At 33.3% G+C, this 13379-nt stretch overlaps 1 protein-coding gene across 7 annotated transcripts in view; it reads left to right on the top strand.

Moving 5' to 3' along the window:
• The window catches only part of LOC148629926 (uncharacterized), a 47784-nt gene that overhangs the window by 3503 nt on the left and 30902 nt on the right, over window positions 1–13379 (top strand). For 4 of the 7 annotated variants that reach the window (XM_088559868.1, XM_088559854.1, XM_088559865.1 and 1 more), the window contains exon 2: window positions 190–330. In XM_088559868.1, coding sequence (XP_088415994.1) covers window positions 190–330 — 141 coding nt within the window. Of the gene's footprint in view, window positions 1–189; window positions 331–3457; window positions 6289–8561; window positions 8630–10749; window positions 10806–13379 lie in introns of those variants that run through there. The other 3 variants (XM_088559864.1, XM_088559843.1, XM_088559834.1) reach the window with 3 other exon arrangements.

The raw sequence follows: 13379 nt of genomic DNA, 5'->3' as shown, positions 1-13379 counted from the left end.
GTATTCTTCAACCCCCTCATTCCTCCTTACATGTAATAAAATAGCGGTGATATCGACAGGAGTTCGTTGATAATATTAAAATGTCATAAGAAATATTTCATATATACAATCATGTGCATTAAACTTCACAAATTATGGTGATAAATTCCAGTTATATGCTATCTAATTTTATTACTCTCCTTATTTCAGTCCACTACTTTGGTATTGTCGGCTGCTCCTGTGTGGGAACATTTTTGCTATTCATAGCATGTATTATTGGGTTCTGTGGATGTAGTAATCCAAACCCCAAATCAACAGTCCAAAATATATCTGGCGTAGGACTTTTCGGGGGTAAGTGCAATATAAATTGCTTCGATTGGCCAACATAATTAATATGCTTTGAACCAGTATAACCACAGTCACATGTTATGTATACCAAGAAAAAAAGTTCAAAACTAAAAAAAAATGTTGCAGTCAGTTTGTCAGAACTTTAATAAATTCTCGTAAATTCTAATCATATTAATTAATTCAATTATTGTAACAAACTACTACACAAGTATTGGACAGGATTGTGCATTTACATTCGTTATCAACGGTGAAAACAGGTTTAGTAGTCACTTGACTCCACCGTCTGTTCGTCAGCTCGTCCGACAATCACCTTAAAGTGTTTACTCTGTGAAATATGTAGCTAAAAATTTTTAAACAAATAAATGTTCAATCCTTCCAAAGTTATATATTGAAGATGTGGATAACGCCTAAAAAGAAATATAATGTTTTACATGTACCTGTTAAACTTGTCCATTTTCAGCAGTATATGCTATTCTTAGTAAATGTACATCTAGATATTATTAAAGAATAATCAAGGGAACCAAGAATCGGAAATTAAAATAATGTAATCCAGGGACCAGACATGGAAAACAGACACACACAACTAAGAACACAATGCAACTAAAATAATACACACACAGTAACTAACGTAAATGAACAACTCGGACTCCACTAAAAAGCTGGGAGCATGGATCAGATGCACGGGTAAGGTAAGCGTACTCTGCTTTTCTAGAAACACCCATCAAGTTGCTCATAAAAAGTCAAGTCCGGAGTAGATGAAAGAGGAAAGGAAAACTATGACATGTTGAATAAATCAGCTTTCATGGTGCAGATGGATACACCGTAACGACCCGCGAGTTCATGATGACGACCACAAAACTTCTGTAGTGATGACTTCAATCTTGTAACTTGTAGCAACATAACCCTGTTCCAGAAGCCTAATTGTACATGTAAGAAGTCTATGGCGATACTAAAAGTATGCGTAGATACGGCAAGCTCTGGCATAAGGTATGACTTGTGATCTGAAAACTCAATACACAGGTGCTGAAGGGATGTTGCCACAGATGAAAGGGAAGTTGACAATTCTGAATGAAAAGTCATTACGTTTGTCGTAAAGTTTGGTAAACAGTTTTCCTTTACCATCGATCTCTAAGTGTAGGTCAAGATACGAGGCTGGCATTACAGTGTTTGTAGTATCCTTTATCTCAAGTTCTTTGGGGTAGATGCGATGTATCAAATCCCCGAAACTATAATTGTTTAACGATAACATAGTGTTCATATATATTGGAAATATGTGACGTAGGTCAGTACTTGTTATGTGTCTCATTGTTTCATCCTCTGCAAAATGTGCATGTATATTTACTGACTTGAAATTAAAGTTTCAATTTTCGATGCTTGATGATGAAATTCGAAGGACAACTGATTCATCTTTTTTTTTTAAATTTTTTAGTAAATGAAATTGTCCGAGCAGAAAAAGTAAAGAATAAAATGATGATCACAATTTCTTTAATCAGTTTGTCGCCAAAAATAAACTGAAGCATTTTGGTATTTTTGTCACTTTTTAACCTCATTGAGGCAAAGATAAAAATTTTGTTTTTGTTTTTTTTTTATTTTCCCAACTTTTATTTTTTTTACAAAACGAAGTAAATTTACATAATTAGGTATCATCAAGCGACTAAAGGAATATCTTTCCATTTGGTACCAAACCAATTGCACTAACGACTTGGGATTTCGGAGTAAAATATAAAAAAAAATGTACCCCTACTCCCCGATAAATCGCTTAAATTGACATATTTTTCAATGTCAAAACCCCTAGAGTATTTGTGCATCAGTGAAGAAACGGCTTATATGGCATTTTCTGTTTAAGACTACATGTATCAAAGTTAATACTTCTGGTGTTCTTTTGATGAACTGTGGTGATTTTCATAGTAAGAATGTATAAAGACAATCGCAGATAAATAAATTATTTGATTTTCCCATAACAAGTTGCATAAATTAGGAAAATTATGTGAATGCGTTTTTCTGATTGGGTAGGGATACGTTTTTTTCAGTTTACTCCAATGCCTAACGTGCTATCGCAACTTTTTTGTACTTTTGGAAAACTGAGACATATGATGATTCATATGAATATTTAGTTTCCATACACGTACTGTCCTGGGACTAAGAAGACTTAGACGCTTGACCGATTGAGTCACAGAAATCTTGTCGTTTTTGGTGAATCCTCCTAGCCCATGGACTATTTTATATTAAAATACAGTTTTGACCCTAACTCTGAAATGGTTTACTTTTAGTGGTTGGGGAGTTTTGTGGTAATTTTGTTGCTATACATAAACTGAGTGCTTAAGTTATAACAGAAAATCAGCTGTCTATATCAACAGCTCAAACCATTTTAAGTTAAGAATATTCAAGCGACAACTCCTTGCGGTAATTTGTAATATACAATAATAACCGTAATTGTATATTTATTAGAGAAAGATTTTTTTGTCAGCCAAAATTTCAATGATGACGTAACGCAAAGGATACGCAGCTTTGTATGCATCAGTACAAAGTCTAGATTGGAGAAAAAAAATCATTAATTCTTTAATTTGATTTCTAGCATACTCATATTACGTAATATTGTATATTTAAACCATTTAAATAAACGATATAACAAGATGCAGAGGTGTGGCGTATTACGTAGCAGTCTTTATAATAATCAGACAAAAGGTGATTCATGCATGTCAAAAACCCACTGAATTTACTTTCATTTCTTGTTCAGTAACAGTTGCTCATCACATAACCAGTCTTACTTTTTCAGTTGGTTGTTGCGCTTTTGAGATAAAAATCATATAGATTGTACATGAAATTAGCATTTTGCAAGAGTCATCGTTCTTGATTTGGTTTCATTTGGTTGATTTTTGTGGTAGATGAATGTATGATTTTCCAAAAGTGCAGATATGAATTCATAAATGATAACCGCTATGTGAAAGTAAAGCATATTTACACTGAAAAAGAATCGTTTGTTTGGTGGGTTTTTCTACACCATGAATCACTTTAACTTTGGCAGTGTCTATATTTTTACATTGACTGGTACTTAAACAGATAAAGAATTTTAAGGTTTCATCATACAAAACAAACGCCATTCTCTTAACCTTATTGATATGTCTTTCAGGGTTATTTTGTAGTGCCGGTGCTGGCTGGTACTTTTTGTATTTTTTACGAGGAACATTTGGCGATGTTTCCAGTATACTTGCCAACTTTGGCGTTGATATGGGACCAGGGTGGTCCTTTTATCTTTGTTGCGCAGCAGGAGGAGCTTCATTAATCCTTTCTATAATTCTCATGGTAATTGGTTGCAATATGCCTTCGAATAACGGCATGGTTGCTCCTTTACAACCAACAAATGTCATAGCTGTCAATGGAGGGCAAATGCAACATCAATATCCGTCCACAGCCCATAACATGCAAAATCCGGCGTGCAACGACCCATTTGATCCGAATCCTAAACAAGGCTTTTACTAAGGAAAGATTTTTACATACAAGAAGCTGAAAGCCACTGAAGTGGTCGTATATTATTTTTGACTAATGTGCTTTCATTGCTTGCTAGATTTATTCACGGACATAAATGCTGTTTTTAAGAGTAGAAATGATCAAATTTGTCTTGAAACGTAGTTATAAATCACAGTGAAAAAAAGACAATGATGGACAGTTTGTTCAATGATCTGAACCAGAATAATCCAGTCTTTATATTTCGTCCCCAACGTTCATGACATTAACCTCGAGTTTAGAAGAGAATCTGATGCTGTCAAATATAAACTTCCTCATATACCTGACAAAATTCTGTTGATGGGTTGGAGTGAAAAATTAGCAAGCCCAGAAACAACAACTAAAACATTGAAAAAAGAATATTTGATCAACACCATTACAGTTGAACGGTGCTTTTGTTTTCTTTTAGACATCAAAATTCATGCTACAAATCACTTAGAAAGTGAGGCTAGAACAATACTTAAATACTAGTCTTTATAAGAAGTGGGCAACATTGTTATAACACCACTATTTGTTCCATGAGAACAAAGGTATACTGTGTGGCGGTTGATTTCATACACAAATAAATAGTCGTTCGTTATTACGTCATCATAGCAAAAAAAAATTGTGACGACTTAACTTACGACTCTTTCAGATTTGCAGTACCATTATGATTTAGAATTTAATTAAATGGCATTAACATTTTAAGTATATCTAACTTTATGGAAATGCAAAATTTCGGAATTACTTGAAACAGGAACAGAAGCAATTAACATGTCGGTCAAAATTACATTGAACTATTATGAGTGAGATTGTACCCTTGTATTGTTGGGTTTTTGACATGAATGTGTAAGATTTCAATATTGTTGCCTGCTTCTCACAAAGACTTTTACATAAATATTGTATATGATTTTGTTCAGTATTATGCTCATTCCGTCCATATCTTATCTTCAGAGGTTTCTGCATTATGTTTTCTCAGTTCCATACATCTACGGACGTTCGTTTCCTTTCTTACTTGTCGCTGCAGACAGACCCTTTTGTCAGTATTTTGGACAGTATTCAAATCAATTGATCGGATATTTAATGCATTCATTTAGACTTCCCCGACATTGCAAGAATTGTGTTACTTTTGGTATGACTGGTTTTAGACTACAAGAAAGCTTAGTGGAGTCAAGTATAATTAAGATTTCCGACGATGACCAGTTAAATTAAGGCTGTCTACAGCTCAAGAGGGATTGTTGTTTGAATGCTACACTTCTTGAAATGTTTAGGTTTCCCGCACACACGATACCGAAACACACACTAAACGCTAATCAAACGCATAATATACGAAAGCTTCTATCGTGCGTTTAAGGAGGTAGACCTAGGTAAGGGACACAACTCTTAGAAATCATTGGAACGTTTGTATTCAGCATTTTACATCAATCTTATGTAAGCATCAAAGTATCTTGGACAGATTTCATTCTGTTTCAAATGAAAGCTTGAAATTAATATGATACAAGAGTTATGTCCCTTACCCTAGGTCTAACCCCTTAAACGAAAGCTTCAATTGTGCTTTGGAACGTATGATAAATTAATGCTCCAAGCGTGCGTTAAAACGCTCGATGAACGAATGATCACAGCGTGCGTTTAAATGCACGATAGACGAACGATGAAAAATGATGTCGACAAATAATGAAGAAAAAAATGGAAAATAGAATTAATGAAAATAATAATAGCAAAAAATATCAAAGTAACAGTTGAATAAAGGAAATAATGAATATACAAAAATAAACGAACACTTTTATTGTGCGTTGAAACGAACGCTTCTAGCGTGCGTTTATCGTGCATTTATAAATGAACGCAAAACAAATATAAACGCAAGATAGGCGATGCACGAACGCTAAAATGGGAAGCGTGAACGTTTCAAAGAGTGTACTATTATGTTTTAGTCGTTAGGTACATAATGATATTAAAAATGTTAAAGCAAATAGGCGGAGACGTAACCGACACTATTCAGTTTATTTCAACTAAATGTTTTCAGAATAAATACATGGCTTTTGTGTGAAATAAAAAGAAGAAAATTAAATACGACGCAATACCATGTAAACGATGGAATTTTACTCCCCTTTAACAATGACTCAAGTCAAGATTTATTTACATTTTAATGTAGTTCGTGAAGAAATAAATTAAAAGCTGTAATTTGTGTTTTATTAACTGTTGGATCTTTGCATTGTATGAATTCACTCTTTAATTTGTTGTGTTACATTCAGATCTGCCTAGTTATGCTTGCATAGCCAACTTTGGACAATTTATGCTTGTGCATAAACCACTTCATGGTACTGTAACGTAAATTGTCCCAAAGTTGGTTTTAAAATGAGAAACTCAGAAACAGTGGTGACGTATTCTACGTTAATTTTTTGCCAAGATAAACTTATCGCTGTTTTTAACAGCACTCTCTATTACATTCGAATATTGAAATAGAATAATAAATACATAATTTGACGTTGTAATTTCTTAGTTCTGATTCTGTTATTTAACCATTACATAATTTCCTTTTTCGTTGCTAATATTGTAAAGATGAAATGAGTGTTCTTTTTTCCAAAGAATTGATTGAACAGTAAATACATATCGCAAAGAACTTGGGTTTTTGACATGCATATTACAGTTATGGGATGTTGATCTCCTTCAAGGTAAAAACACTAAGTTAATACAAAAAAAGTATAATAATTTCCCTTTTCACTTGGACCCTTCTTGTGATAAAAGACTACTATTATGTATCGTGATATTCGTTCACGAATTAAAAAAAACTGGAATCCATGTGTTAGTTATTGGTCTACACAAGTTGTAACGAACGAGTATTAAAGTTAGAGCTTAAGTCAATATGGTATAATGATTCATCCATACACACAAGTGAAAACTGTTACGCACAAGTTCATAAATTCATGCGCCTAAGTGCATGTTTGTAAACATAAGTAAGTAAATACCGTAGCTTTAGGCATGGATGATTTTAGATTACCACCCCTTTTCCTCTTTCGTCAACCTCGGACGTGATATTTTATGAGCAACTTGCAAGTTCTAACGACTTTTGTTCGCTCAAAGAACAAACGCGAATAGAACACAATTTTCCGAATTACGTGGTCGGTTGAATATACACAGCCAAATGTGCCACACATGATAATCATATGGTGCTCGATTCATATGATAATCATATGATAATCATATGACAATCATATAATATTGAATATATGATAGTCATGTGATTATCATATGATTCTCATATGGTAATTTTGGCTTAAAAACATATGACAATCATATATTTGTGAAAAACATATGATTATCATATGGTACTCGATTTATATGATAATCATATGATGTAAACCATATGATTCTCATGTGTGGCACATTTGCCTGTGTAAACACAAAAACATGCAACAACTGAACAAACATTTCTAAAGGACATTTACATACAAGAACAACAATACTTTACTTATAATTTCTAAGTTACAGTAAAATGCTTATGCAATCAGGATAAGTGCAGCAGAAATGTCCAAAGTCCTTTTTTAACATTTACAGCATTCTTTATAATTTTTTCTCGTGTACTTTTAAATTTGAAACTTGTTCAAAATAAATTTTGTCTATCGTGTACATACCAAAGAAGGCTGGCATTTAAGCGTGGATAATCAGAAATAGTCAGGTAGAAGTTGACCTTTGGAGTAGAGCAATTTCTTAAAAATATTGCTTTCTGTTTATTTTATTTTAAATTACAAGCTGTATTTTAGCCAAAAAAGCAGTTCTTTATATTTATTTCTTTAAAATAAAAAAAAACTCCTACAGTGTATGTATTATAATAATGATGTATTTTCCAATGTAAGATAAATCTTTGATATTTATCGTTATTTACCAGACTCATTAACTTCTATCGGCTAATTCAGTGTCCAGAAATAGTCAGGTAGAAGTTGATCTTTGGAGTAGAGCAATTTCTTAAAAATATTGCTTTCTGTTTATTTTATTTTAAACTACAAGCTGTATTTTAGCCATTAAAGCAGTTCTTTAAAATAAAAACAAAACTCATACAGTGTATGTATTACAATAATGATGTATTTTCCAATGCAAGATAAATCTTTGATATTTATCGTTATTTACCAGACTCATTAACTTCTATCGGCTAATTCAGTGTCCTGGTGGGTGTGTCTATAAAGGCATAGGACGCCTACCCTGCCGTTGCACCACCTGGTCCATGCTTCTAGTTTTAGTGGAATTCAGGTTGTCAAAGTTACTTTTGATTTTTCGGTACTTGTTATTTTGGTGATATCATGTTCTTTGTTGTGTGTATCTGTTTTCCCTGTCTAATCTTCATCCTTGAATATGTTCTTTGATTTCCACGAGAATTTTGGTTCCCATGATTACTCTTTCCTCGACAGGTTAATCTGATTAAAATCACGCTACTATAGATATTTGAAATATCACAAAGAAAATCAAATATATTACAATGTAACAAAACTAGATGTAAATATAGTAATATCTATTAGTACGAAAGCTCTTGCACTCTTATTACATGTCAGTGATTGAGGTACTAAAGTGTTTGGCCGTAGTTACGTAACTTTGCCATATTGACAGTTTACTTTTCATTGTATTTGTTTTGATTGTTTAATTCACCAAAACAGACAATAAAGTATTCATTTTTTATAATTTTCGTGCTAAGTATCATTTATGCATTAGTACTTATAGTCAAACAGAACTCATTGAATGACATAATGTTTGTCTTGAAGGAGGCTTCTTAAGAGGGTGTCAACGTAAGACCCAAGCAGCGGGTGGCAGATAAAAACAAATGTTTTTAATTTGATTTATTTCGTTAGATATCTCATTGTTGTAAAACATGAATGTTGGTTTGAATTTTACTGAAATGGTAAGAAGAAAACAAATTAAAAACTTTTAAATGATTATGGACTGTGAACTGTCCATAATTTAGTTGATTAGGGAAATTTTCTTCAATTTACCAGATAGCGTCCAAAGCGGAAGTGTCTGTATTTTCTGAATATTGTTATGAACTTGTTAGATTTTTGAGTGCGTAAACGTTACCGAGCAAAATTAAGCACTAACCAAATACACCAGAGAATACTATATAGAACAAGAAAGCATTTGAGTTACCAAATAAGTTGATCGAGAAACAGGCGAACAGATCATCAATACATGAAAAGGAACTGGGCATACTAGGCTATACGTGCCTTGAATTTAAAAAAACATTCATTTTTTATTAAATTGAATTTTGTAAGTCAGGAAAACGAATCCTTGTGACCACAGAATATTCCATGAAACTGAAAACATGAAAAAAGAAGCAAAACTGAAAAAAAATATCGACTGATACCTAAACAGTGCGTCCTTTGTATGACTATATATATTGCTCATTTATACAAGCATGTTCTGAAGAAAGAAACTATGGCAATAAACATCACCTATGAACAATTTAATACACATGCTTATGGACAATGGAGTACTAGTGTCACCACAAGGAAGACAACTGTTACACTAACATATACAAAGGCTTACAAAACGAGCGAGCCTGGGCAAAATCAGGATCTCATCACCTTCATATTGTTATTATCGTACTTTAAGAAAGTTTTTTCTTGAATTACAATGTATACAATTTGTATTTCTTAGTTATCTCCTATCTCCAAAAGTAAAATTGAATCCAGTAGATTCCCTTTTGTCAGTGAAATATTTGTCGGTCAGTGACTTCTTGCACGCGTAATTTCTTTATTTAATATTCGCATTTGATTTGCATTAATGTGTAATCATACGCCACATAATTCAGCAGATCTTCGCCGTGTTCACCACAAAAGTGTCGTAGTTCCAGATTCATGCGAGATAAAAATGTACCTCTTAAATATCCTACACGTGTGTTCTACGTGTGTTTATTGCTTGTATGAGAACGGAAAGTTTTCATGAAATGATCAGTAAGCTTTGGACATTACCCGGTTTCCGATTCAGGCACTGAGGCTAGACTATATAGGTCATATACATTAGCACGCCCCTATATTTATGAAATTCATTGCCAGCTGCCAAATCTGGTTCATACACTGGTTCCCGGTCAATATCATAAGCGACCAAAAGATTGCTACAACGTACCTTTTTAAAACATATACATATGTCTTTGCGTGTTTTTTGCTTGTATTAGAACGGAAATTTACATTAAAAGATAAAACGATCAGTTAGCATTGAATTTATGTAATATTACCCAGTTCCCGATTCAAATACAGGTCTTCGTTACTATTGATTATATAGAGTTCATATATATTATCAGTACACCGATATCTATAAATAGCCATTCGGGTCCAAACGGTTACGAAATAGTTCGCAATAATATCAATGGAACCAAAATTTCAGCGGAAGTCCCCCGATTATAGAACATATCGCCTTTGTATCATCGGATGTTTAAAGTTTGCCAAAACCAGTGAGAATGAATATTTGACGATTAGCGACTTTGAAGACTTCAGTCTTTGATTTCTTCCGGGTTTACTTTATCTGCGTCTTCGAAGAGGTGACTTTTACTAATATTTGCTTCGAGATGTGAAAGTTTACAATCGATACGAAAGTATTGTTTTTAGTGGAGTCCGAGTTGCTCATTTGCTTTTGTTACTTAATTTGTATGTATGATTTTAGTTACTTTATGTTCTTTGTTGTGTATGTCTGTTTTTCATGTCTGGTCTTTGTCCCTGGATTGCATTCTTTTGATTACCGCTATAACCTTGGTTCCCTTAATTACTCTTTCACAGTTCTTACAATACTTGTTTCCGCATGATGCTTCACAAATTTCACACGAAATTACTGGAAATTGTGCAGCTGATATTGCCATTTCTATTATTGTGTATTGAGGTGATATCAACCCAAACCTACAATCGTCCTTTACCTGGGCATTTTTTCTTTGCTAAATGCACGGTTAACTTCTTTTATCAACAGGTCAAAATTATATTAAGGAGATAGGTATTACCATCTTGTGAGTGGATCTTTAATAGTCATACCAGCATTTTAACTTCGGGCTTTGGACTTATGGTTTATTGTGAAAAATCTGCAAAAATGGAGCTAACAGTCATGGGTGTACTTGCAAATAAGCCGAACGTTTTGTGAATTATAGATAGTTTCTCTTTTCTTGAATTTTATACGTCACTTGTACGACCACTTATTGAATATGGAAATACAATTTGGTATCCTCATATACGTAAATATATTGATTCCGTAGAAAAAAGTTCGAATTAATAGAACAATAAAGCTTCTTTTAGATATTAGTCATCTAGATTATCCAGTACAGTTTATCGAAGGCCTCGAGTAGATGTGATACAAACATTCAAAGTACGTAAAGAATTTGAACATATCCAGGGTGATAGAATTTATTAGCACGTACTGTTGCAGAGTTGGCGAAACCTAGTTGTACCTTAATAAATCATTCTATATGTATCGGAAACAACATGGATAGTACCATCACTTCGGCAAAACATAAGAGCCGTTTAGAGGCTTAGACCGGTATTATCTGCTCTATAATATTAATTTTCGGCATTGTGTATGCAAAACAATATGTTTTGAAAGAGCAAATTAAAGTTATCAGTAGCCTATAAATACTTTGTATATTGAAATTGACAACCATATGAAGTTGTCAGTTGAATGCAGTCATTTGTAATGTCAATTTCGGGTGCCAATTTCACTGATTGACAAACTATGTATTTCAGAAAGTTAGGGATTGGAATTATAAGGATTAAACAGTTTTTTTTCCAGAATTTATCGATGTGTAAATTCGGACTATTCACTCATAAACCTGAAATAAAAGTCACAGTGTAAAATTGGATGCCCATTATACATCGAGCAGCGTCAAGTATACATAGATACTCTTCCAGACACGGATGAGGACAAAATTACTGTCATTCTCTTAAGAAGGTCTATACTATAAACAAACTCAAGTATCACAAACTTAAAAAAAATATACTACAGTTCATTCAACACTCAAGTCGTTTCAGTATGAAGTAATATAAATGTCAGATTTGTGAGTGAATAGTTCGATTTTACGCATCGATAAATTCTGGAAATACAGTGTTTAATCTTATAATGAGTGACCATAATGATGAAAGATTGATATTTGTCTAGTTTCCTTTCAAAGTGGGTGGGCTAAAAAAAGATCAAGTTCCTTACCGACGCGCCCCTACAGAGAATGACTAATATCGTGGAAAACCTTGTGCCAGTCTTATCACAGATGTGCTTTTAAAAAGCCATTTACTGTTAAGACGAGATTTTGTACAGGCCATATATAGTCATATATACATATTATATAAACATTTAAAATTTTAAAAATTCAAATGTTATTATAACATATTTAATTTATGTGTATACGGGTCTGAAAAATGAATGGCTTAAAACTGGTGTGTTTCGTGTAATTCAGATTTAACGCAGGCGTCTAGCGGAATCACAGCAAAAAGGCGACACATCGGACCAACGTCTTTAAGTCTTGGATATAATTCCGACCCTTGTTAAAACTACAATTATCTAAGTTCAGTTTGTACGAGTGAAAATAACAACCACTTAATATAATTTCTTTTGCTAAAAGTGTTTGAACTCTTTTAACTGGGAATAACTGGGTAATTTGCATGCATGACTCACTAGTTCTATTAATATATTAACAATGTATCTCATGGGCAAAATCTAAAACATTCAGCATTTAAGTAGCTGCCTTTGTAAGAATCATTCAAAATATGAAAAATGTGATACACACCAAAAAGGCTACATATTTTTATTTTTGTAACAAGTGTGGACACAGACTGATATTGCCCGAGGGGCAAGTATGGGCCCAGACTTGTATTGCCAAAAGAGCAAATTTGAACATACATACGTTTTGTCTTGAAAGAGTAACCAACGGAACCAAGATTCTAGCGGAAATCAAAAGAATGTTATCCAGGGACAAAGACCAGACATGGAAAACAGACATACACAACAAAGAACATAAGTAACCTAAATTAATACATACAAAGTAACAAATGTAAATGAAAAATTCGGACTCCACTTAAAACTGGTATCATGGCCCAGGTGCACCGCGGTAGGATGAACGTGTTTGCATCCTCAAGAAAACTCCTCCATTTACTGAAATAAATAATTGAATTATGCATAATGCATGTTTATAAATATATATTAATATGTGTTACTAAATATCTACTAATATCGACAAATGAGGAACAAATTCCACAACGACTTGCCACAACCATAAGGCATGTCATTTACATATTCTTCCTTGAAGTCGTACTTGCATAAATGTGCTGAACTTGCTATGTCATGTTAATAATTTTATGACTGTAGGGGGCATAAACTAAAAAAATTGAATAGGGCCAATCATTAATTAGTAGTTAGTAAAAATTTCATAACAATTGGTCAACTATAACCATAAAGTCATAGCATGAAAATCAAGTGAATGTAGACGACGACGACACGGACGCCGCCGCCGACGATGACGTCGCTGTCAGCACCATTTTCAACCTTAGGACCAAAGTAGTAGTGAATAATTTGCTAAGAATTTACATCTATAATGTCTTTGTTTTTATATTTAATTTAGT

The sequence above is a fragment of the Perna viridis genome, chromosome 1 (assembly GCF_037379345.1).
Source record: "Perna viridis isolate PV_CMFRI_1.1 ecotype Kerala chromosome 1, ASM3737934v1, whole genome shotgun sequence".
In the NCBI taxonomy this organism is placed as follows: Eukaryota; Metazoa; Mollusca; class Bivalvia; order Mytilida; family Mytilidae; genus Perna; species Perna viridis.
The sequence above is the reverse complement of the archived record's forward strand: the minus strand, read 5'-3'. Positions and strand labels throughout refer to the sequence as shown.